General features: G+C 58.5%; 1 protein-coding gene across 1 annotated transcript in view; it reads left to right on the top strand.

Annotated features, from left to right (window-relative positions):
• TTC28 (tetratricopeptide repeat domain 28) overlaps positions 1-23,779 on the top strand; it is a 614,295-nt gene extending 590,516 nt beyond the window's left edge. The window contains 10 exon segments of the mRNA XM_032394986.1: positions 3,817-3,996; positions 5,858-6,578; positions 8,629-8,753; positions 10,877-11,108; positions 11,653-11,729; positions 13,311-13,334; positions 14,085-14,214; positions 17,101-17,208; positions 18,401-18,507; positions 18,509-23,779. Coding sequence (XP_032250877.1) covers positions 3,817-3,996; positions 5,858-6,578; positions 8,629-8,753; positions 10,877-11,108; positions 11,653-11,729; positions 13,311-13,334; positions 14,085-14,214; positions 17,101-17,208; positions 18,401-18,507; positions 18,509-20,032 — 3,228 coding nt within the window. The 3' untranslated portion in view covers positions 20,033-23,779.
• Positions 23,780-24,745: the final 966 nt, after the last annotated feature.

Raw genomic sequence — 24,745 nt, 5'->3', positions numbered from 1 at the left:
TCCCGTGTGTGTTGAAAAAACCCCACGTGTAAGTGGACCCATGCCATTCAAATCCGTGTTGCTCAAGGGTCAGCTATAAAAATTACAGGGCCTGTGTTGACCTTATTTCAAGAACCTGCAGACAGTTGTGAGTTCACACTTGACTAGTGTGTCCCGAGTGCCCACTGGGTGCCAGGCCCCACACTGCCATGGCCGGCTTTGACCTACAGGCCTGTGAGGTCGTGGATGTGCCCGCGTTGTGGGCTCATGTGGGAGACAGAAACCACCGTAGGTCAACCAGGGGACGTTTGACAGAGAGACTTATTCCCTGTGGCCAAACAGTCAGCTCTGAGGAAACTGTCTGGCTTTCTCGGGCTGAGGGAGTTTACCCAGGAAAGGATGGGCACCGGGAAAGGTATGTGGTTCAGCCCACTGGATAGCAGAGACGTTTGCTGGTTTGGCCAGGCCGGACCTGGTCTCGAGTTGCTCGCAAGCAAAGGCCACTCTGTACGGGGGCAGGAGGGCAGATGATCCGCTTCCGGTGGCAAGGGTGTGCAGAGAGAGTCTGGGCGCCTGCTGGGCAGGAGGCCTGCCGAGAGCACGGGGGCGCGGGCCTGGCTCTCGTGTAGAAAGGGCTGAGGGAAGGGTATCGGCAGGGTACAGTCTGACAGGGTACAGTCGGACGGACACAGTCTGGGCTCTGCTGCATGTTTACACACACACACGCACACACACACGCTGACCTGGGCCAGCAGGAAATCCTCTTCCCTTGCATCGCCCTCCGCGCCGTCCACCGAGGAAGCTCAGCACCGAGCTCCCTCTACAGGAGCCCCCGCTGCAGGAATCCAGTCCCCGGGCAGGGATGACAGGGTATGGGGGGGGCGGGGGGGCAGCTGAGAGTCTGTAAAGTGACAACAGCCGCCCACACCCACCTGCAGGTGCCCACCGCCTGCCCTGGCTGAAGGAACAGCCCCTCCCCCTCTGCAAAGACTGGGCTTAGCTCGAGTCCTCTCGCTGCCGGGCCTCCCTGCTGGGGCACTCCGTGTCCCCGTTGCCATCCTGGGCCTGGAACGCCCTGGGACGGGCAGGGTCACCGGGGGAGTACACAGGTTTCAGCACCCCTGCCCTTGTTGTCTTGGTCTCCTTCAAGAGATCCATTTCTAGAAACTTCAGGGGTCCAAAAGTCTGAGTCTTTGCTGGAATTTGTTGGACTCTGTTAGTTGCTGGTGTGGGGCTGATGCTGAGCTCTTTTATGGCTCAAACCCAGGACTTAAGAAGCCAGCAAATACCCTTTCTAGACTGACAGATGGAGGCGCAGAGAAGCCTTTCCCTGAATTGTCTCTCCTTTTCTATCTAATAGATGACATGTAATCATCTGTTACATACCTTATTACAAGTGAGACATCATTTTGTTTTCTATTTTCAAGTTCACGTTGGATTATAGCTAATCTTTCAGTACAAGGGCAATGCTCGTGTATCCCGGAGGCAGAATTCAGAAGACCGTTTCCAGGCCACCTTTTCCAGCATGTTCAATCCGTTTTCCTGCTGTCTTTTAACTAGAGCTGTCAGTCGGCTGTGCGGCCCATCTGCCCGCCGGCCGGTGCTGCTCACGCTCACCTCCTTCCACGCTGCCAGGACACGGCTCCCCCGTGGGGCCCTCGCCCAGGGCTGGACACAGGGGCCAACTCGGCCCCAGCCACGAGTCTCCATTCCGGGAGGACCCAGACCTCTGAATTGGGGTACTCCGTTCATTCAGAGAAAACTCTCCCCATCTCCAGGCTAGAATTCCAGAGCCTTCCCTCTCCTCACCACTGAGGTCACTCTTCATCAAGTCCTGGCAAGTCTCCCTTCTCGCCGTGCGTCTCTCCCTGTCTGAATTAGCGTGCGCAGCCCCATCTCCTGTGAGGCAGGCTACCTCTGGTCACTTGGTTGGAGGTTCGTCCGTGGAGAATGCGTGGCAGTTGCTTACAGCCTGTAGGAGCCATGCTTTCCTGTCTGACCTCGGCCAGGGCCCTCCACAGTCTGGCTTCCGTATTTCTCCCCAGCCTTGTTCTCTGTTTACCCCACGGGCCTCGTCTGCCCAGGCCAACGCCACACTGACTGGCCCTCGGAGAGATCAGAATTCCTCATCAGAGAAGTCACCCGTGCTGCCTTCAGGGACAGGAACTCACGGGTCTTCAGGCTGAGGCCCCAGATAAGGTCTTACAGGCAGAGTCTGCAGAGTCCTTACAAAGACCCTACCAGTAATGCCTCTCTGAATGGCTTCCAGCCTCCCAATCACACCCCTACCCCGTCCGGCACTCCTCTGCTCGCCTTCTGTTCATGTGCATGGATGCTCTTGTTTGCTGGGGACTTGCCCGAGAGTGGCGTGTGTCCCAGGGAAATCCGTGACCTGTGGGATGGCACCTGACAGAGACTTACTGGGGTTTGGGCCCTGGCAGGAGGAGTCCAGGGGAGGTCTGCAAGGGTGGGGCTGGCATCTTGTCCAACAAATGCCTGGTGACCCCGGATCAGCTGAGGATGGGTCTGACTGCACATGGCAGGTGGCCTAAGCCCCCACATTGCCCACCTGTCGGGCGGGAGGGCCCCCGCTGAGCAGTGAGTGGTCGTCACTGTTCCGGGGCTGCTGACCCGTCACCGAGGTCAGGGCACCATCAGCCCAGTGCCTCTGGCCCACCTCCCAGGTCTGCTTGGCACACGGCAGCCACGGCAGCTGTGGGTGCACTGCCCTCCAGAGCGGCTTCCCAGGGCCGGGGGCGGGAGGGGGGACCTCGGTGTGGCCACAGTGGGGACTCCCACCAGGCCCAGGAGCTGACTGCGGGCACCCAGCCCTCCTACCTCCCTGTGCCGATCCAGAAATCCGCCACAAACAGTGTGACACGCCCCACTTCCTCCTCCCCGGGTCATGCAGTGATTCTTTTACCCCTTCTCGGGAAACAGCTCTTAAAGCAAACAACAACAAATTGGCCTGTTTTTATTTCGGCTTCCTTTAGATGCAGCTAGAATGTTTTTTAAAAAGACAAAGCCACAGGGGGGTTGTCCAGACTGAAGGGTCCGCCAGGCACGTGTCACTTTGGCTTAGCTGAGTGCCCTGTGCCGGGCCAGCCTCAGCCCAGCACCCACGGCAGCACGGCAGGCGGATCCGGTGTGCACATTCACTCCCGAGGAGCACGGCGGCGCCCCGGTGGCCACTGCGCCGGGTCGGCTGGTGGGGGCGAGGGCGCCAGGAGCCCGGCCGTGACCGTCCCCCGAGCCAGGGCTGGGCCGTGCTCCCACGCAGTCATCTCCCCCAGCAGGCTCCGGCCGCTGTCTCCTTGAGCGGCAGCAGCATCCGCTTGATCTCTGTTCCCGTTCAGCCTGGGGCCAGTCTGGGGGTCACAGTGTCACTGTCTCTTGGGAGAAGAGTCACACCTACGCTGCTCTTAGGGTTTCTGGACCAATGTAGCATCCCCTGGCCTGGCCCTCTGGGGGTCACCATGACTCACAGAGCTCTTTCTGGGACAACTCCTTGCCTCCCGTAGACCTACTGGGGCCGGTCCTTGTCTTTGTGGGACATCCTGTTCCTTGACAGGTGACCAGGCCTCCCTCCCCCACCCCACCGCCACCGTGCAGGCTTAAAGAGACGGGCCCCCAACCTCCTCCTCGGGCAGAAGCCCCCATTTGGTGATGCTCCTGTGGGCAGTGCCCCAAGCCCCCCCCCCCCCCCCGCCCTGCCATGGGCGCCGTGGGCCTGCCGGGTGCTTCCCGGGCGCATCTGGTTCGTGGCCCGGTAGCGGCCGGTGCGGGCAGGCCGCCGCCTGCTGGGCCTGGACTCAGGCGCCCCGTGCCTCCCTGCAGGGCCTGATGCACTCCAGCGGCCCCGTGGGCCGGCACCGGCAGCTGGTCCTGGTTCTGGAGGGGGAGCTCTACCTCATCCCTTTCGCCCTCCTGAAGGGAAGCTCCTCCAATGAGTACCTGTACGAGCGCTTCGCCCTCATCGCTGTCCCCTCCATCCGCTCCCTCAGCCCACAGTCCAAGGTAAGCCTCACGCTCACTGCAGGTGCCCGGCTGTGCGGGCCTGGAGGATGGCCTTCCCGGCCAGACTGGGCTGCGCGGGCAGCGTGTGAGCTCTTCCCAATGTTCACCCTGGAGTTTGCAGTCAGGGAGGCTGCCTTTGGAGTAGATCTGTCCGAAGGTGGGGGGACAGCCTCCCCCCCCGACCCCTGACTGGTCTTTGCTATCTCCGGAAGACACGATCAGTGTCCTTTCTCTCAAAATGTCTTTGCCGTGACATCAGGGCTGTGAGCTCCTGGGGGGACTGGGTCAGGCTCGAGGCCAGGCCGAGTGTCTGAGGAAGCTGGTTTCCCCCGGCGCACGCTGCCCTCACGATGACCACCGACTGGGCGCTGAGTGTGCCCCCAGCAGAGGGGCCCCGGGCAGGGATGGCAGACACGTAAGATTACTGTCAAGTGGAAAAGGGCCCCACAGGCCAATGAAAGAACTGAACACAAATGAGGTGGCTTTCAGGGGACAGATAGGAATTTGGGTCTCATTCAGCAAAAGAGTGTGAGTAGAAATGTCTGTGAAAATCGAGAGGGTGACGGTGGGCCGTCCACAGAAGCAGAGGTCTCACCCCACAGCCCCCTTGGCCTGCCCACCCGATTAGAGAGCCTTCCAGCCAACCCTGATCTTCTCCCCCTTCTCCAGACTCTTTCAGACCCTCATGGGCCCCAACCCGCCAGGCATGCACTTTGAGCACGCCCTCAGAGCCCCGCAGACCGCCAGGCAGAGCGGGGTCAGACAGGACTCCTCCCAGTGGGAGAAAGTGGCTCATTCAGGAAGCCAAACCCTGGACCCTGGGTGTGGACGGCCCCCACGGGACCTGCTGTGGCCTCTGTTGACCGTGGTCATTGACATGGTTCAAACCAGGTCAGCGTCTGCCTCACAGGGCTTTGGAAATCTTAGTTTTGACTGTTTTCTGTGGCTGAATGGTAACTTTCTCATGGGACAGAGTCAGTTCAAAGTGAAAGAAATGATTTTCTCTGCGTTTTTGGCATGTCCGTGGCTGACTATGACTCCCAGATGCCAAGTGAGCTGGCCTCGTCGGACGCTGTCCCGCGCAGAGTGCCGCTCGCTGCACCTGCTACCAGAGGCACCCTGGGGATCAGAGAGGGCCCGTGTTAAGAACACTTCATGGCGACAAAGCAGCAAGCTGGCCAGGGAGTGGAAGAGCCCCGTCTCTTGACACGCCCGGCAGGCACCTCTCATGCCCAGAGTTTGAGGCATCACTACCGTGAAGCCATCAGAAGGTTATTCTGAAATAATTTGATACTTGGTGTTTCCCCAAAAGCATCAAAAGGCCTCATTGCGGGGAAATCAGAACTTTGCTGGACTTCTCTATGCTGATTTTATAATTCGGTGGTGTTTTTCTTTGGCAGCACATAAAGCAGATGACAAGTATAATCTTTTCAGCACCTAGTGGCTGTACGGGGCTTAGGTCAGCCCTGTCTCCGCTGAGACTGACGAGCTTTTTGTCACCCCTCAGAGCCCCGACTCATCAGCAGTGGGTCGCCCCCCTGTTTGGGGGCCCACAGGGAGGTCTGTGGGCGTGAGGCGCGTGGGCAGGCCCAGCACCACCCACCCTCGCCTCCTGCCGCAGCGCCCCCCAGGGTTTAACAAACAGGAAGGGCCCTTCCTAAGATCCAGTGCTGCTTTTCCAGAGCTTGGCATAGCAGCTGTGATTCTCAGTAGGACGAGCACCTGGGTGAAAGCGGTGTTGCAAATTCGAGTGAGCGAGGTCATTGGGAGCACAGGTGTAGCCGAGCTGGACCGAGCCCTGTGCTCACGCAGCCGGTGTCTGACGGGCGGGGTGGTCTGCTTGTCTGTCTTCCCCTCCTAGTCTCACCTGAGGAAGAACCCGCCCACGTACTCCAGCTCCACGTCCATGGCGGCTGTTGTGGGCAACCCCAAGCTCCCGTCGGCAGTGATGGACAGGTGGCTGTGGGGGCCCATGCCGTCGGCCGAGGAGGAAGCGTACATGGTGTCAGAGCTGCTGGGCTGCCAGCCCCTGGTGGGCAGCGTGGCCACCAAAGAACGGGTCATGAGTGCCCTGACCCAGGCCGAGTGTGTCCACTTTGCCACCCACATCTCTTGGAAACTGTCAGCCTTGGTCCTCACTCCCAGCGCCGACGGCAACCCTGCTGGCAGCAAGAGCTCCTTTGGCCACCCCTACACGATCCCCGAGTCCCTGCGCGTGCAGGACGACGCCAGCGACGGGGAGAGCATCTCGGACTGCCCGCCCCTGCAGGAGCTGCTGCTCACGGCCGCCGACGTCCTGGACCTGCGGCTTCCCGTGAAGCTGGTGGTCCTCGGCTCCTCGCAGGAGTCCAACAGCAAGGTCACGGCTGATGGCGTCATCGCGCTGACCCGGGCCTTCCTGGCTGCCGGCGCACAGTGTGTTCTCGTGTCTCTGTGGCCTGTGCCCGTGGCCGCTTCCAAGATGTTTCTCCACGCCTTCTACTCATCCCTGCTCAATGGCCTGAAAGCCAGCGCCGCCCTGGGGGAGGCCATGAAGGTGGTGCAGAGCAGCAAGGCCTTCTCACACCCCTCCAACTGGGCAGGTAGGAGCACGCACCGCTGGCCACCGCCTGCCAGGGGCCTCCAGGGCTCGGTCCTCACGGCCTCCCGGGCGGGGGTGGGGGGGGGAGGCCGGGCCACCGCGGGGAGGTGGCGTGGGGTGGAGCAGGGGGACGCTTGTTTGCTGAGACTCTTGCCTTCTGCCAAGCCGGCCACTTGTCGCTGTGGTATGAGTTTTTTTTTAAGATTTTATTATTTATTTGAGAGAGGCAGCGTGAGCAGGGAGGGGCAGAGGGAGAGGGAGAAAGAATCCCAGGCAGACGCCCCACTGAGTGCGGAGCCCGATGCAGGGCTCGATCTCACCACCCTGAGATCACGACCTGAGCTGAGATCAAGAGTCAGACACTCAACCGACCGTGCCACCCAGGCGCCCCTAAAGTAGTCTTTTTGACTAAGGAGCAGCAGAACAGCCTGCCATCGGGGTAGGAGTGTAGACTTCTGGGACTAGAGTGTGCTGGTTGACCCATTTTATGGCGCCCTCACGTGAAGTCCCGGGACAGTGGCGAAGAGCCACGTGGTGGAAAGTCCCTAGGTTCGGTCATGGGAACACTTGGGCTTGACCTAGTTCCATATCTGGGCTCTGTGAGCTGAGCAGGTTACTCGCCCTTCCTAAAGCTCGGCATCCTCACGGGCAGCAAGGGGTGGTAACTCGTTGGCTGTGTCTGGTGACACGTGTACTGCACGTTCTGGAGGGCCGACGGCGCCTGCTCTGAGTGGGCCTGCCACAGGGGCTCGCAGGTCTGGGAGGTGGGGCAGGGGATGACCTGTGGGGCCTCCGGACAGGCCGCCGACCCACACAGTGCAGCCCCCCCCCCTTACCCTTCCTCTCAAAATAAATGTGGCTGGCAGGTGCCGCTAGAGCTGCTGCCATTTCCCCCCGAGGCGGGGCCTCCCCACCCCCCGCCGGGCACCGCCTGCCCCGTGCACGAGCCGCCGTGTTAGGAAATGGAAACATCTGTTTGCGTCACAAACACGGCACAGCTGCAGTGTTTGCCGGGAAGGGAGTCAATCGAAACCGAGCGGAACCCATCCCGTTTGCTCAGGCGGCTGACAGCGCCCGTGGGCGGCCGTCCGCTGAGGGCCGGGGCCTGGCCATGTCGCCGACCGCGCCCGCTGCCACGAGATGCGGCAGAGATGCAGCGGCTTCGTGCCCGCCAGCAGCACGTGAGCTCTGCTGTGTGCCCCCGTGCTCCCACATGGCGTGGCGCTGGTCTGTGGGGCCCTGGCCGACAGGACCCCTGCCCCTCTCTGCAGGGCCCCCTCCCCGTCTTCCCGTGTTCAGGGACGTGGCGCTTTTGTCCTTGTTTTAGCAACAGGCGATATACGAGTCACGGCTTAGTGGAGATGGTGTTTAAGTCGTGCTGCCCCGCTCGCCTTAGAAACAGCCTAGGCTCACTCATGCTCTTGGAAAACCCCTTGTGGCCATTATTTGGGGGCAGTGTGGTTCCAGAGTTGCTTGGTGGCTTGAGGAGACTGCTGTCTGCCTTCCCCCGGCGCTGCCTTCGGGGGCGGGCCGGGATCCGAGCAGATGGGTGGGTCGTCCGCAGCCCAGGCTGCTTGCCCGTCCCCACAAGCAGAGAGGAGCGCGCCCTCCCGCCCCGCATCTGCGGGCCCTGTCCCCAGGCATGTTCCAGATGGACACAGGTGCGTCTCCGGGGAAACAGGGCGGATCGGTGGCCAAGCCTGGCAAGGGTCCTGGGGGAGTGGGGGGCAGCCCCTCTTCCTGTGCAGCAGGAGAACAGAGGCACTTTTCCGAGCTACTTCCCCGCAGAACCGTGCTCACCACTCACGGGCCGTGAAACGGCGTTAATTCTTAAAGGGGAGGGGACAGAAGGGCACGGGTGGGCCCCCCAGGGAGGGAGACCTCCCGCAGGCCGTTCCGGGGAGGAGCTTTGCTGTGCAGGCCCCTCTTGGGGGCAGGGTGGCCGGGAGGCCTCAGGGAGTTGCCGGGGCGGGGGGGGGGGGGGGGAACAGCCAGAGCTGCCCCGTGGAGGTGATGGCAGGCTCCGAGATGCCCTTCTGTGTTCTCCGCAGGGCTCATGCTCATCGGCAGTGACGTGAAGCTGAACAGCCCCTCATCGCTCATCGGCCAGGCCCTCACGGAGATCCTGCAGCACCCGGAGCGTGCCCGCGACGCCCTGCGAGTGCTGCTGCACCTGGTGAGCAGGGCCCGCTGCCCTCGAGAGCCACTGCAGGTGCCCGAGAGGGGGAGGCTCCGGCGGGCATGAGCAGGGGACGTCGTGCCCGCACGTCCACAGGTGGAGCTGGGCATGCGAGCAGTGCGGACGACGTGTGTCATGGGGCTGGCTGCGGCCTCCTGGCCAACGTCCTGGGGCCTACACTGCTGCTGTTTCTGGGCCATGAAGCTTTGGGCAAGTCACCTGGCCCTCTGAGCTTCAGTCTTGTCCTCTGGAAGGGGGGATAAAACTTCTACTTTTTCCAGGTTATTGTGAGGCTCAGAGAAGAGGTGAGAGTAGCTGGCACTCAGGAGGGTCTTAGGGGCTGAGGAAGGATATTTTAAAGTCAGATGGCACCAGGCTTCCCCTAACTTTGGTTGGAGCAGGAGTCCAAAGCTGACCCAGTATTTGGCCAGTCCCAGCCTTGGCGGGGCAGGGCCGAGGGTACAGACAGAGGCTTCACATCCTCGTCCACACGTCAGAAGCTACAGATCAAGCCAAGCAGCAGGGACGGAAAACGTTGCACCCTTCCACTTTGATAACCGGGAACGTAATTTCTAACAACTGAGGATCCTTAGCCTCCGTGGAGTGTTCTGCGCAATGCAGACCGGCCCAGCCTCAGGCCGGGGTCCACGTGGCGTCCGCGCTCCTTCCAGACCCGATGCAAACAGCTGCCCTGCCCTGCCCCGGAGGACATGTCTGAGCTCCAGAGGGAGGACGTGGGGACGAATTCCACACAGGCTCTGGGAGCCGGCTGGAGGCCCTGGCTGGGCAGTTTAGTTTGGGGGCCGGGTTCCAGGGGGCACGACCCCTCCGTGGGGCAAACTTGCTGCCCCCTGGGCCTGGGGCTCCGTGCACTCCTGGTGGTAGGTCAGTCCTGTGCATCTCTTAAGCTTGGTGTTCTGCCTGAAACCAGCGTGTGACAGGGTAGGAATGATGGCACCTGTCACCTGAGAACCCCGGGCAGCTCTCGGGCCAGACGTGAGGTGGCCCACGGCACCTGCTCCGGGGTAGCTGTGCTTACGCGCCTTGAGAAGCTGCCGAGACTCTCTTAACTGATATTAACCTGTTCCTAGAAACTGCACAGAGCCATTCAGCTGCTCAATATTAGGATCCTTTCTGGTCCCTGTCACCCTAGAGTCCCCTCCTTCCTGGCTGCAGCTCCCAGGCGGCTTTTCTTAGAAAAGACCAGGCCCCTTCTAACTGCCCTGGGACCCCTTGACCCCAGTGGGCAGTGCGTCTCCGAGGACCTTCAGCCCGATGGCAAGCCACCTGGCAGGTTGTCCTGCCCAGGACCACTCGTTTCCTCCCGCCTGTGAGGTCAGCCCCCAGCATCCCAGGTTGCACTGTAAGAGAAGTCTCAGGTGACACCCCGGTGACTCTTCGCCCCTCTAGCGATGGCCCACGCGCCCCAGGGCATGCGGCCTCCCAGGACGGCCTGAGATCTCCCCTAGAGAGAGAAACCGTGCGGAAGGCCCGAGGCCGCCAGAAGTGCCGTGGAATGTTCACGGGGGCGTTAACTTGGTGGTTCCTCGGACAAATTCAGCCCATAGGTGCCAGGCACGGGTTTAGGCCCTGGCAGGTGGGAGGGGTACCTGAGGCGGAGGGGGAGGCGAAGGTTCCAGAGGCCACTCTGTGGCATGGAGGGTGAGTCAGGGGCCCCAGGAAGAAGGGCACCACCGGCCCCAGCCCTGGGATGGGTACCGCCCGTGTACGTGAGGGCTGTGGGCCACGAGGTGGTTCTGGAGGGCCTGAAGGTTTATTCTAGTGATGGGGAGCCATCCCGTGGTTTGGAGCAGGCCCTGGCCTGACAGTGGGTCTTAGTGTCTGGGGAGGAGAGCTTGGGGCGGGCGGCGTGGGCTAGGGAAGGGCCAGAACGCTTCTGAGTCTCCCAGCCTCGCAGGTGCTGGGACAGTGACAGCGTTTCCCTCGGTCCCCTCCCTCACGAGCTGGGCTGTTGCTCCAGGGTCCTGGTCGTCAGGCTGGGGCGCCCAGGTGGCAGCCCTGGCTTCACACCTGGGGCTGCGCATGTCCCAGAGGCGCCGGGAGAGAAACGGGGCCCGCCGCTGACCGGAGCGGCCCCTCACTGCCCCCTTCCCTTCCAGGTGGAGAAGTCCCTGCAGCGCATCCAGAACGGGCAGCGCAACGCCATGTACACGTCCCAGCAGAGCGTGGAGAACAAAGTGGGCGGCATCCCCGGCTGGCAGGCCCTGCTCACTGCCGTGGGCTTCCGGCTGGACCCCCCGGCCAGCGGCCTGCCGGCGGCCGTCTTCTTCCCTACCTCCGACCCCGGCGACCGGCTCCAGCAGTGCAGCAGCGCCATCCAGTCCCTGCTGGGTGAGCACCAGGCGGGCCGCCGAGGGGCTGGCCGGCAGCGTGGGCACACCGGTTGGCGGCCGTGGTCCCTGCGTCCCGGCGGCGGGGGGGGGGGGGGCTGGATCTCACAGCGGGGCAGGAGCGAGGAGTTGCAGACACACACCTCTCCTACCTGGAGGAGAGCCGAAGCGGCAGGGCCTGCCTCCCCCGGGCTGCCACGGAGGAACGCTGGGCACACGGCAGCGCCTTCGGGCGCAGTCGGCAGCTCTGGATCCGCCAGAGCCGTGGGGTCAAACCCGGGGGCGGGCAGGCTGCAGGCACCCATGGCTGCCTTCTGTGCTTTGCTCCAAGGAGGCGATGCGGCCTGGGCCTGAGCCGGGCTCCTGAGATGGAACCACACGCCTGGAGGACTGGCCTTTCTCTGGGACCCCTCTCTCCTTTCTCAAGTTACACAGAGACCCACACGCCACCGATGTGGAGTGTCTCAGGCTCTTCTCCTGGGGAGGCAGCGGGGCTGTGGGTGCGGGGGCCCCTCTGGGTGACACCCGCCTTCTTCTTACCTTAGGTCTGCCCAACCCTGCCCTCCAAGCCCTCTGCAAGCTCATCACTGCCTCAGAGACGGGCGAGCAGCTCATCAGCCGGGTGAGTTGAGCCAGGGCGGCTGAGCCCAGGCCTGAGCGCTGGGCCGCGCTGGAGAGACAGGGTGATCTGGCCCTACCCAGGAATCTGCAAGTGACACGCTCTTGTTGCCTTCAGCCTCTGTGACTAGACGGGAAGGACGAGGGCTGGGGGCGAAACAGCCCCCCCGCCTCACGCGCACGTCCAGGGGGCAAGAGCCCATCCTCTCTGGGCGCTGGGTGCTGAGAGCAGTAGGGCCTTCAGAGGCCCCTGTCAGCTGCAGTCTCAGGGCTTTTCCTGAACTCTCCATTCAGTGGCCTCCTGCACCTTGTCATCCCCGCCCCCACCAACTTTTTCCGCCGACAAGTGGCTCTCACACTCAGCCAGCAGGTGTGGGCCCGGCCGGCTCCCCCGCAGGGTTCTGATGCTCATGCCCAGCTCAGAGGATGGCCCTGCCTAAAACAGACTAGCCACTGAGGTGCAGCAGTGGACACAGAGTCACTTCTAATGCAAGATACTGCTTAGCAGGTTTCTCAAAACGTGCTTTCTTTTAAAGGAATGTAGGTCTAATTCAGGAATCCGGAGGATTCTCTCAGCATCACGCAGGCCCTTCCCAGCTTGACCTCAGAGCTCCCGCTCCTCCTACTGGCCAGTGAGGGTCTGGAACAAGGGGAAGGAGGGACACTGTGAACCCTGGGGTGACCGCTGTGTCGGGGAGGGCTTCTGGCTGGTATAGCAACCCTGAGGAGCACGGAACAATTCCCTCTGGTCGTCTCATAGTGTAATAACTTGAAAAAACAATACACCTCATTATTGTTGATCAGATTTCATTGTAAATGGAAATATTTCTGTGTGGAAACAAAGCTTGCTATGTCTGGGATTAGCCTCTGAAAATCTGAGTGGTGCCTGGAACCTCCCACCTACCCGGGGTGGTTTCCAGCCCAGATTTGGAACATAGCCCAATGACCTGGCCCCTTCTTGAGTTCCTGCTCATCTGGCAGTGAGCGTGTTATGTCTCCTTGTGGACGAGAATCAGGAAGGCCCTTCTAGAACATGGCATATCAAGATATCCTGAACCTAGGAGGGCTGGAAGCCTGCGCTCTACAAAAAAGAGGACGTTAGAATTACATTTGCAGGGCAAGGCTGAGTCCGAAAAGCCAGCTGCTTAATTTCTTGCATCTGGCGGCATCACAGGGCCTTTTTGCCTACTGTCCCGCAGGGCCGCAGGCAGATGTCCCGGCTGCCCGTCCCCCCGCCCCCCCCCCCCCCGGGGCCGGCAGGTGCTGGGCTATTTCTCGAATCACTCTGGAACCGTGGCCCTCAGTGTCTAGAGTGGCCTCTCCGTGCCCTCTGTGCCCCCTGCCTGCCCCGCCTCTCTCCTGGCAAGGGAGGGAGGGCCTGGCTGCCCCTGACCGCGTCTGGCCTGGTGTGGCTGTTTCTCCTGCGTGTCCCTGCTGATTCTCGCTCCTCTCCCCTCCCGGTCGGAGCCGCCGCGGTGCTTCCTACAGCAGTCGTCAGCTCGTGTGCATAACAACCTGTGCTTGAGTCTAAACTCTCTTCTCTCTCTCTCTTTTTCTTTCTTTTCTTATAATCTGCTCGCCGAAGGCTGTTAAAAATATGGTTGGAATGGTGAGTACGACTTTAAGTAGCAACTGTTGTCAGGTGAGCCCCTCAACCCGCCCACCCCCTGCGTCCCCTGCGGTGCTCTGAGCTCGGGCGCACGTGCTGTCGCTCAGAGCCGCGTGCACGCGCCCCCCACGCGCTCCGGGCCGCCCGTGCAGCTGGCTGCCCCCTTCCTCTGCTCTGCCTCCCCCTTTCCTGCTCCACCCTTCTTGTGTTCTCGATTTGACCTCTCAAGTTCCACCAGAACAGCAGGGGCAGAAGTGACTTTGAGTGAGTGACACTGAGAACCCACCACACAGGGCCCCTGAGTAGACTCAGGGGACCCGACGCGCCCGGGGCCCTCGAAGGGGGTGTGTGGGTTCCTCCCCAAGCACTGCGGCTCGGGGACGGGACGCCGGGCTCCACTGCACCATGTAACTCAAGAGCATCAAGGGACTCAGAAAAAAAGAGGGAGACGACCGGTCCTACAGCCCACCCCTCTTCTGGTCCCCGAGCCCCGCCACCAGTGTGCGCCAAGGAAGAGGCGAGGCCGCCCCTGCCCTGTGATACTACCCCCCCCCCCCCCGAGCCTCCCGAGAGGAGACACGACAGCAGGCCTGAGGCACCGTAAAAGGGATTTGCAGTGCGATACACATTAAGGTCACCAGGGATGCCGGTAGCAGGTGACACAGGAGTAACGCGGGGACACATCCTAGGCGGGCCAGAGGGAAGGCGGCGCCGGGAAGGCGGCGCGCTCACGCTGTTCTCCTCGCTCAGCTCCACCAGGTGCTGGTCCAGCTGCAGGCCGGCGAGAAGGAGCAGGACTTCGCCTCGGCCCCCATCCAGGTCTCCATCAGCGTGCAGCTGTGGCGCCTCCCGGGCTGCCATGAATTCCTGGCGGCTCTAGGTAGGGCAGAGCGTCCTTAACTGCTTCGTGCAGTTCCCTTTTGGAAAACTCCGTCTCTCCTGGTTTCTGTTGGGTGAAGCTGGTAGTGTCTCAGGGGCCTCGGTGTTTTCTTAGATATCACGGATAGATGGTGGACTCGGAGATTCCAGCACTTTAGCACACTTGACAGATGGCCCTCCTGCCTTGTTCCATTTCCCGACATTTTGGTTTCATCTCTCTCATTTCTAGTCCTCATCTTGATAGAAAGCTGCTAGATGTCAGCATTGTTGGGAGTCAAGCCATGATTAAAAGCTAAAGAAAACAAAGTCCTAAAATAACAGTTTCAAGGTCAGTCTCTACCGTACTATTGAAACCAGGTCTGATTTGAAACCAGGGATCTAGAACTGCACGCACCAGGATCCTTGTTCATCCGGGACACTTTTCCTTTTTTTACATCGTAACGTGGCTGAGGCAGCTCCTGGCATAATTGCTGCTTTCAGAGATGCATTTTTTGATAAAATGCCACAAGGGGCTGTGAGCTGCCCTTCTGTCCCACTTAAGTGCCGGTACGACTTGCCTGGGAGCCATTCACCACTTCCCAAGCTTTTCTCTGAACACCTGTTATGTGTCAGGCATTATGCCAGGACGGGGGACGCAGCACTGAGCAGAGGACAAGCCCGGCCCTCTTAGAGTTTTCGGGTCTAGTAAGTACCTAATCTAAGGAGAGGAAGCCCCTCAGGTGCGGGGGTACCATCATAGAGAGGAGCATCAGGGTCACGGTGATTGCTGAAGGGGTGGGAGGCCGGGAGCTGGGGCAGACCAGGAGAGCCTGAGGGTGTCTTCAGGAAGAAAGATCCAGGCCGAGGGAAGAGCTGTCCATGAGCACAGGTATCAGGCCCACACGCTGGTGCGGGGCATAGGGGCAGAGGAGGGGCAAATCCTGTGGGTTCTTAAATTCAGAGAGTGGGGACTCTTTGGAGGATGACACAGCCTAAATTCACTATTATGGGGACCAGTCGCTGTCCGACATGGCAGGGCAGCCAATCCTTCAAAAGGAATTTTCTTCTGCTTGTGAAATCTGGATTTCATTGCATTAGGCCTTTCTTCTAACCCATTTTGCAGATGACCTTGCCCAGCCCACCGCAACTTAGGGCCGGTCCATTTGCTTTTGATGGGCAAACCCCCAAAGCCCCACAGGGACTCTGAATCCCTCTAAGTAGATGTTCTCACATCCTTTTATGATTTGAACTATGTGTTTGTTTCTGTTGGCTTAACGCGTAGTCTTCTTGCCATAAACACAGTACATTTATATCTAGATAAATGTAGTCAGTAGCGATTGGACCAACAGTGAGAAAGGCCAGGTCCACACCCAAGAGGGATCTCTTTCCCTTCCAGAACGGGCTGTAGGGCTGGCCTTGGGGCAGTGACAGGACACAGGTGAGGGAAGACGGAGCCAAGGCCTTTTTTTTTTTATAAAGGAAAAGCTGTGTTCCTCACGCAGGGCCTACACCTCCCTTCGGTGTGGGTGCGACAGAGGCAGCCCCCCTCGCCTGTGAACTGGGTATTTCCAGGTGTGTCACTGGCTCTCCCTGGTGTTGGGACGGATGGTGGGTTATTTTCACTGACGGCCTCCACGTTTTCCAAATCCACTGATACTCAAGGGGTGAGTCAGTGTGCACATACTTATCCTTTAATCCCGTGGCCTGAGACGGGGGCGGGGGGAGGAAACGTGTCTGCAGGCCCGACATTTGGAGAAGTGACCCCCTCACTCTTGAGGGCTCTGAGGCTCCTAGAAGTGCCCGCTTTCCAGCCCTCAGCACCCAGCAGGACCAACACAACCCGTCACCGCCGTTCTGTTGGCGTAACCGAGTCATCATTTAGTTAGAGAAACTAAAACATTTATATTAGTTATTTGTTTCTAAATGCTGAGTTCTCCGAGACCTTCCTGTTGCTTTCAGGGAGAGTTTCTGCTTGAGGTCAGAGGGGAAAATATCCCATAGCAACGGGAAGGCTGAGGTAGCTCGTGGAGTGAACCAAATTCCCAGAGGAATGACAGCCTCAGACCAACACCAGAATCCCTGCATGAGAATAAAAACAGAGACACATTTCTCCTTTGGTGACGACTCTGTCAGGAACCACGCGGCTCGCGGCGCACGGGCGGCGTCGGGCGTCACAGACCCTGTCACCGGAGCGCACGTGGGAGGAGGGAAGGGGCCCTGCCCCCTGGGCCCTCAGCACCAAGGGCTTCCACTGTTCCAGGCGGAGCGCACACGTGCGGGGCCCGGGCTCCTCTGGCCCTAAAGCCCGTCTGCGGACACAGGCCATGGCGTCCGCCTTCCGCCTGTGCGCTGCCCAGGGCGACGGGTGCCGGGCGCTCTGCGGGCTCCTGGTCTCAGTGCGGCGGCCGCCGGCGGGCCTCCTGCGCTCGCGGCCCCTGCCCTCGGGCGGCCCGGCCCGAGCCTCGGCGGAACCGTGAGTGCCCGCACGGCCCGCGCAGGTGGCCCAGCCGAGAGGCCCGGTTCTCCGTGGGCAGAGCCCGCTCGTTTCTGAGCCCTCGGTGGCAGACGCTGGCCGTGTCTGGGGACACCGTCCGTGCCCTTGAGAAGCTTCCACCTTCCCAGGCACCAGCTTTAAATGTCGGAGCCCGCGCTGAGGGGAGTGGCCAGTTTTTGTCCTCAGAGTCAGGGAAAGAATGGAGAAGGCAGCTCACCTTCCCGAGCCGTACCGGGAGCAGGAACGGAGCCGGTGCTCCGGGAGGGGGAGCAGGAGGTTCACAGGCCCCCGGGGCAGCCCGGGCCGGGCGCGGGGGGTTCCCGGGAGACGGGGCGGGCAGCCCTGCGGCGCTCCTCCTCTCCAGGACAGGGACCCTTCCCCGTGGCCGGGGACCGACAGTCTTTGTTCCTCTAGGGTTCGATCTCTGTGAAGTGGGTCAGGAGGAGGTCATCCTGAAAACCGGCAAACAGGCCAACCGGCGAACCATGCACTTTGCCCTGCAGTCTCTGCTCGCGCTCTTCGGTAAGCGCCCCCCGCGCGCACCCCCACGCCACGGGCGCCGGCACACGTCTGGCTGCGTTTGGGGAAGGGGGAGAGGAACGGACAAGTATTTTGTGTGGCTGTGTTCGGGACCGTGCAAGAGCAGTGAACAAAAACCCCGCTCTGGCGAACTCACGACACGTGCGGTAGAGACGGGCTGCTGCCGAGGGCCGTGAAGACGCGCGGGGGAAGGGACGAGACAGGGTGGCAGCGGGCCGACGAACTAGGGAGGAGCGGTGCCCCGCGGCTCAGGCCACAGGCAGTTTTCGGGGCGCCGGGGGCACGGCCGGCTGCTGCATGAAGACAGCGGGGGCCGCGGTTCGAAGGCAGAACTCCCGCGATCCGCTGAAGGCTGTGAGTCAGACACAGAGGGCGGGTCAAAGGTGAGCCCTTGTTTTTCGGAACAAAGGCCAGAACGGGCCTGCCTTTTGCTGAGACCTTGAAAGTGGCAGGAGGCGGGGGTTGAGTTCCATCTTGGACATGTTCCGTTCTGAAATCTCCATCAGACAAGCTCCCCCCACAGCTGGGTACATGAGGCCGAGGTTCCGGGAGAGGCCAGCGCGGAGACGGAGAAGGGGTGCAGGCCCTGCAGGGGAGGGCGGTGTCCTGTGGCGGGGGGGGGGGGGCTCACAGGTCACAGGGATGAGCAGGGCCGGGAAGGCGTGGTCAGTGGGGGCCGGGGCCGAGGGCCGACTGCAGACCTGAGCGGTGAACACTGGGCTTGGCAGCACGGCTGCCCGGGGACGTCTGGGGAGGGCAGAGGCCCGGGTGGAGCGGGTTGAGAGAAGGTGGGAGGACAGGCAGTGCGGACAGTGAGCGTAAGTGACGGCGTGGAGCCGCTGAAACGTGGAGGGTGGCGGCTGTGGGTTTAGGCCGGGGTCGGAGCCCGAGGCCGACGTGGGGTCAGGTGAGATGAGAACGGGGTGGAGACGGCGTGGTAGGGGGCTGGGGCTGGCTGGGCCTGGAGTTCTCCCGAGTGTTCTGGGCCCTGCATCACATTTACTCTCTCCAGCAGGACTGTGTGCTCAGGGAGCATGAGATAAATGCAAGTCGTGCATGAGTAGCACTTGCACGGTTCCCACTAGCTTCTGTGCATATGAGGATGCTTGCGATTTTGAAAGAATAAACCGTAGAGAATTCTAACCGCCCTCTGGGCACCTATGTCCTGTCTTAGATTCTACTGAGCTCCCCAAGCGCCTCAGCCTCGACAGCTCGTCCTCCCTGGAGTCTCTGGCCTCGGCCCAGTCTGTCTCCAACGCCCTGCCCTTGAGCTACCAGCACCCCCCCCTTCTCCCCCACCGCCGCCGACAGCATCGCCTCGGACGCCATCTCCGTGTACAGCCTGAGCTCCATCGCCTCCTCCATGAGCTTTGTCTCCAAGCCCGAGGCTGGCTCGGAAGCGGGGGGTTCCCGCGGCCGGCAGGACTACGAGCGGTCCAAGAACGCCTACCCACAGCGATGCGCCCTGCCGCGGGGCCAGCTGTCCCCCCAGACCCGCCCTGCCGGCGGCAAAGACGAAGACGAATACGAGGGCTTTTCCATCATCAGCACGGAGCCTTTGGCGGCCTACCAGGAAAACAGGCCGACGCGCCTCTCGCCAGATCACAAACAGCCCCGCGCGGGGCCGGCTGCGGGTATGAAAGTGTCGGTAAGCTCCAAGGGGAGCGTCAGCACACCAAATTCTCCAGTTAAAGTGACTCTCATTCCCAGCCCAAACTCCCCCTTCCAGAAGGTGGGAAAGCTGGCCAGTTCGGACACAGGGGAGTCAGACCAGTCTAGCACAGAAACGGACAGTACCGTGAAATCCCAAGAAGAAAGCAACCCAAAGCTCGATCCGCAGGAGTTGGCGCAGAAGATTCTGGAGGAGACGCAGAGTCATCTCATGGCGGTGGAGCGCCTGCAGAGGGGCGGCGGCCAGGCCGGCCAGAGCAGCAGCCCGGAGGAGGGTGGCCCTGCGCCCCACAGCGCGGCCGTCTTCCGAGCGTCCGAAACCAGCGCGTTCAGCAGGCCGGCGCTCTCGCACCCCAGGAGCCAGCCGTCGCCGGTCCCCGCGAAACCAAAGCCCCCAGCCAGGAGCTCGTCCCTCCCCAAGGTGAGTTCAGGCTACAGCAGCCCCACGGCCTCCGAGGCGTCCGTCAAGGACAGCCCGAGCCAGCACAGTGGCCGCCCGTCGCCCGCCTCCGACTCCCAGACTTCTCTCCCCGACCAGCCTCTCTTCAAACTGAAGTACCCCAGCTCCCCGTACAGCGCCCACATCGCCAAGTCCCCCAGGAACGCGTCCCCGAGCTCGGGCCATCAGTCTCCGGCCGGGAGCGCGCCGTCCCCAGCCCTGTCCTACTCCTCGGCCGGCTCCGCGCGCTCCAGCCCCGCCGACGCCGCCGACGTGGACAGACTGAAGATGGCGGCCATCGACGAGAAGGTGCAGGCCGTCCACAACCTCAAGATGTTCTGGCAGAGCGCGCCCCAGCCTCCCACGGGACCCATGAAAATATTCCGGGGCGCCCCCGGCACCATGACTTCCAAGAGGGACGTGCTCAGTCTGCTCAATCTGTCCCCGCGGCACACCAAGAAGGAGGAGGGCGTGGACAAGCTGGAACTGAAGGAGCTGTCCCTGCAGCCGCCCGGAGAAGCGCCCCAGAAAGCCCCGCCCAACGGCCACTGGCGCACGGAGACCACGGCGCTGGGCGCGCTGCCCCTGCCCGCCGGGCCCCCCGCGCCCGCGCCCGCCCGCCCGCTGAGACTGCCTTCTGGAAACGGCTACAAGTTTCTGTCCTCTGGAAGATTTTTTCCTTCCTCCAAATGCTAAAGCATCTTCTGTACCCGCGGACTCAGGGTGCAGCAGCCGCAGGGGGCCTCCCCGCTCGGCCGAGTGCTGTCACCCCACGCAACCGCCAGCCACCTCACGCTGGGCGCGCCCTCGGGGCGCGGGCCACCACGCACACGGCCGCTGGTGACTCTGGGCCACGCTCACCGGGAGCCAGGACTTCTGTGGGGTTGGCACGGGAGGCCCAGGCAGTTTTCTACACACTTCACCCAATGTTTACCTTGAACTCCCTGCTTGTCATCTTTGATGTGATTCCTCAACAGGACTTTTTGTACAAAAACGGCCATGGTTCTGGGGTGGGGGAGAGGAAAGGGGGAGCACATATTTTGCTAAGAGGTAGATATGCAGTACCTTTTATACACAGAAATACAAATAGGGCTTTTTTTTTTAAGGCTTTCAGGTGCTGGTTGGGGGTGGGATATATAAAATCTAAGTTGAATTCTACATGGAAGTGTGATATTAGCCAAAAACAGAATGGTTTTTAAAATGCCAGTGATGTGTCACCAAACTGTAGCGATTTTGGTCTCCTGATCCGCGTCCCAGCACGGTAGCAATGCAATAATTCATGTTTCAGCAGCGCTGCCTTCCTGAACTCGGCTCTGCTCCATCGAGCTCTGCAGATGTCCTTGGGGCCCCACTGTCAGCCAAACTTGAATTTTCTTAAAAATTTTATGTAACTCTTCTCCAGGCATTTTAGAACTATGCAATTGTGATTTAAAATGCAACTTTGTGCTTTTAAAACATTACTGACCTTTTTTGTACGTGGATAAACAACTCGGTTTTATTATCAATAGTACTTTGCATTTATAGCTATTATTTTTAAAAGCTCAAATTTTTTAAAATGTCAGATTTTGAATAGTCATCAATAAGTAACTATCAAGTTTGGGGGGGAAAGGTTGAAATACTCCGTTTCCTTGTAAACATAAAAGAAAAAAAAAAATCCCACGGCTAACTCGACTTAACCAGAATGGAACTTACAGCTCCCATTCCCTTTAAGCAGCTGCTTCATTTTATTCTCTTCTCCCAACTCCAGGCCTCGAACACCTCTCCTCTCTAAATCTGTCCCCTGCTCCCAGGCCCCGGCACCGCACGGCTGCGAGCCACTCGGGCACCCTCGCCTTTAGTGGGGACCAGCCCCCTCCCTTCCCACAGGACTTTCACGTCCATGGCCTGAGAAACGGGGGGCTTTTGCGGGGATTGACATCCGAGTTATGGCTGGGCAGGGAAATAGATATTCCTGAAAGTGTTGTCCTGGACAAACAGGGGTGGACTTTTCCTCCAGCTGTGACCATACACAGAAGTTACCAGCTGGGCGGAGACAAAAGGTAGTCTGGGTAGGGGTGAGCATTAACTTATAAAGGAATGAAATGCTAAAAATCCTATTAGTACTAAGTTTAGTGGGAGAATTTACATAAACTCTTTTTACATAACTCTAAAATGAAAACCTGACCACTCTGCCCACAAGGGGGTGTCCCACAGAGGTGGGCAGCCACGTGGCCCATACCACATGGAGTAGACAGGCAAGGCCTGGCAGGAGACCTCCAAGTAGAGTCTTTAACTTTGGGTAGGATCTTACTTTCTAAACATACCCTGACCACTTGCCCTGTTCTTTGGTGTACCGTGAAAAGAGGAAAGGAGAATATTTATTTGGCTATGTCATGGAGGTTTTTGCCTTTACCCCAGCAGCCATGTTGGCGAAAGAAGAACTAAGGATGTCCCGTTCTAGCCCTGACCCCAACACTGGAAGACAAATCCTTTATAAAGAAGCAAGCACTTATGAGGTTCTTTATGTCAGTAGGGAACAAATAAACCGTAATAAAGTACCAGAGTAGCAAATGAAAGCAAGTTTATAGCACTGTGCATTTAGATAGCAAAATCAGGTCCTCAGCAACAAAAACGAAACCTCAGTTTCTGAATCCCTATGTAGATAGTTAGGCTGTCCCTTTCTCAGCAATCTCAGCCTCTTTCCCAAGTGCCAAGGAGCCCTGGAGGACAGGCCTGGGGTCTGTGCCCCCCATGTGAGTGCACCCGTTTGTCCACCTCCGGTGCACGCTGCCACCCAGACCGCTCCCCACGGTTACCAAGCCAGCGAGGAGGACTCATGGACCCCAACCTGGTTTTAGTCCTAACTACATTGTTGTTTTAGGTTTCATGTTGGAAAACCAAACCAAATGGTGTGATTTTTTTTTTTTTTTTTTTTTTTTGTCCTAGATAGAAGCTTTGATGAAGGAAAGCAAACATGACAAAAATGATAGGACCAACCTAAAAATCACCATAGAGTTGCCACTTCTTTATGTTTACTGTCAGTATTGGTGTTTTCTTTATGAGTGAAATGGATGTCAAATCAAAGTAACTTTTTCAGGCTCCTCCCCTGAAAAACGTGTGCACTTAAAAATGATGTGAGACTGTCTAATCCACAGATTTCTTTGTACAGATCAGAGGTTGGCAGATGATGACCCACAGGCTAAATCTGGTCAGAGGCTTGGGTTTTTATAGCCATGAGATAGGAATGGATTTGACACGTTTAAATAGTTCTGTAAGTACAGGCATCATATTCTTGATTTTGCCTCTTGGCCCACAAAGCCTAAAATACCTAATACCTGACCATTTAAGAAAAAGTTTGCTGACTCCTGGTATAGGGGACAGACAATTAGAATGTTTTGTTTCTATAGTCTAGGGAAAGTGAGTGTCAAGTTGTGGATAAAACTGGCGTGCCTGGGAACCCTGAGCCACGCGGAGAGAAGCAAATGACTCCTGCAGAGTCCGTGGCTCTTCGCCCCATCTGGATGAGCCAATGGACGTGGGTAAAATTTACAAAAATATCTCTTCCTCACTATATGCAGATAGCATTGGATAGATTTCTTTTTCAGCTCAGGAAACTGGAATGCCCTGCCCCTGTGCTACTCCATCGGACGCAGATACACTCAACACAAGCAATAAAATGTCCCTCTCCTAGACACCTTGGTATGACCACAAAGTAAGGTAGTAGATCCTATCTTAATTGGTACCAGCGAACTACTCAACTACTTCACTGATTTCAATTAAATCAAAATACCAAGACAAAATGAGCTCTAAAACTTAACATTTTAGTCCACATTAGTGTGTAGTGAAACGAAAACGTTCTCACCTCCATCCCGTTTGAAACGTGTCCTGGCCCACACGGATACTCTCGGGGTCCCGGCAGGAGATGAGGGGCTGCACACGCCGTCCTTATCCCGCTCGTGCTATCCCCGTGGATCTCAGCAGGTGGTCATTGTAGCAAGTCCCCCGAAAGGTACCTGTCCCACCGCCTCCCATGATCACTTTGTTAGTTCAGTTCAGTTTGGAAAAAATACCAGGCAATCCTCTGGTTGCTTTCAGTAAGTAGGCAAGAGGTGAAAACGGCATAATTTTCATCAAACATTTTGTTGTTTTACCTAAAATGATTGTACATGTGGTTTGTGGACTGGGCCCTTGTTTGTAACAGATCTTTCGAAGATGTTCCCTGTAAGGACACAGGCGGTCACCTCTCCCCTCCTCAGATGCCTTCCCCACTTGGCACTCACCCCCCTTGTATGCAGTGTTAGCCATCTTTGGCCTATGTGGACTTTTTTGTAAATTACAGTTTCCAGATGGCATTAAACTTTTTATATTACAAAATTTACCATGTAAAAAGAACTTCATATTTTTATTGAGATTGTTAAGGCACTTGGCCTTCCTTTGTGATTTCAGTGTCTATTAAAGCATGAGTTCCCTTGGTTTTAAGTGCTGTTATCTGAATCACTTTCTGTACACGTCCCACACTTTCTAGGTTTCTTTGCAGTACACAGAACGGCCGTGTGTCGCTAACGAGCAGTGAGTCAATCTGGAGTCTCATACGTACACCGTAGCCTCAGTTTGCCAGGAGGAGAACCCAAGAGAGGGCGCACAGAGCCAACCTGCAGGCAGGCTTCTGCGGCTCTGAGGCACAGGGCACCTGGGGTGGGTGGTGAATTAGGAGACTGAATGCTTCTGATCTGTGATCATAGTTGGAGGACCAGAAAATCCACAGTTGTGTAAGTGTGCCGACAAAACCAGAGTTCATTACCAAAAGATCCCTGTAACTAAAGAAACTTCCAAGGAAAGTATTCCGGAAAGAAGGAAAACAATCCTCTGTGTAAAAGTCTGAGAAGCATGAAGGACTAGTGGACAAATAAGTAAATGTGACTCTCTCTCTCTGTCAAATAAATAAATAAAATCCTTAAAAACAACAACAACAACAAATACTGATTGTATAAAAACTTAACATCCCAGGGCGCCTGGGTGGCTCAGTCGGCTAAGCGTCTGACTTTGGCTCAGGTCATAGTCTCAGGGTCCTGGGATCGAGCCCACATCTGGCTCTGTGCTCAGTGGGGAGCCTGCTTCTCCCTTGCCCTCTGCCCCTCCCCCACCTGGGCTTTCTCTCAAATAAATGAAATCTTTTTTTTTTTTTTTAAAGATTTTTATTTATTTGAGAGAGAATGAGAGAGAGCACATGAGAGGGGTTAGGGTCAGAGAGAGAAACAGACTCCCCACCGAGCAGGGAGCCCGATGCGGGACTCGATCCAGGGACTCCAGGATCATGACCTGAGCCGAAGGCAGTCGCTTAACCAACTGAGCCACCCAGGCGCCCATAAATGAAATTTTTAAAAAAAAAAAAACCCTAACATCTCATTGGAATAGCAATAAAAAATTAAA

Source organism: Phoca vitulina, unplaced genomic scaffold (assembly GCF_004348235.1).
Source record: "Phoca vitulina isolate PV1807 unplaced genomic scaffold, GSC_HSeal_1.0 scaffold82, whole genome shotgun sequence".
NCBI classification, from domain to species: Eukaryota; Metazoa; Chordata; class Mammalia; order Carnivora; family Phocidae; genus Phoca; species Phoca vitulina.
Note: the sequence above shows the minus strand (reverse complement) of the source record. Positions and strands in the feature narration are given on the sequence as shown.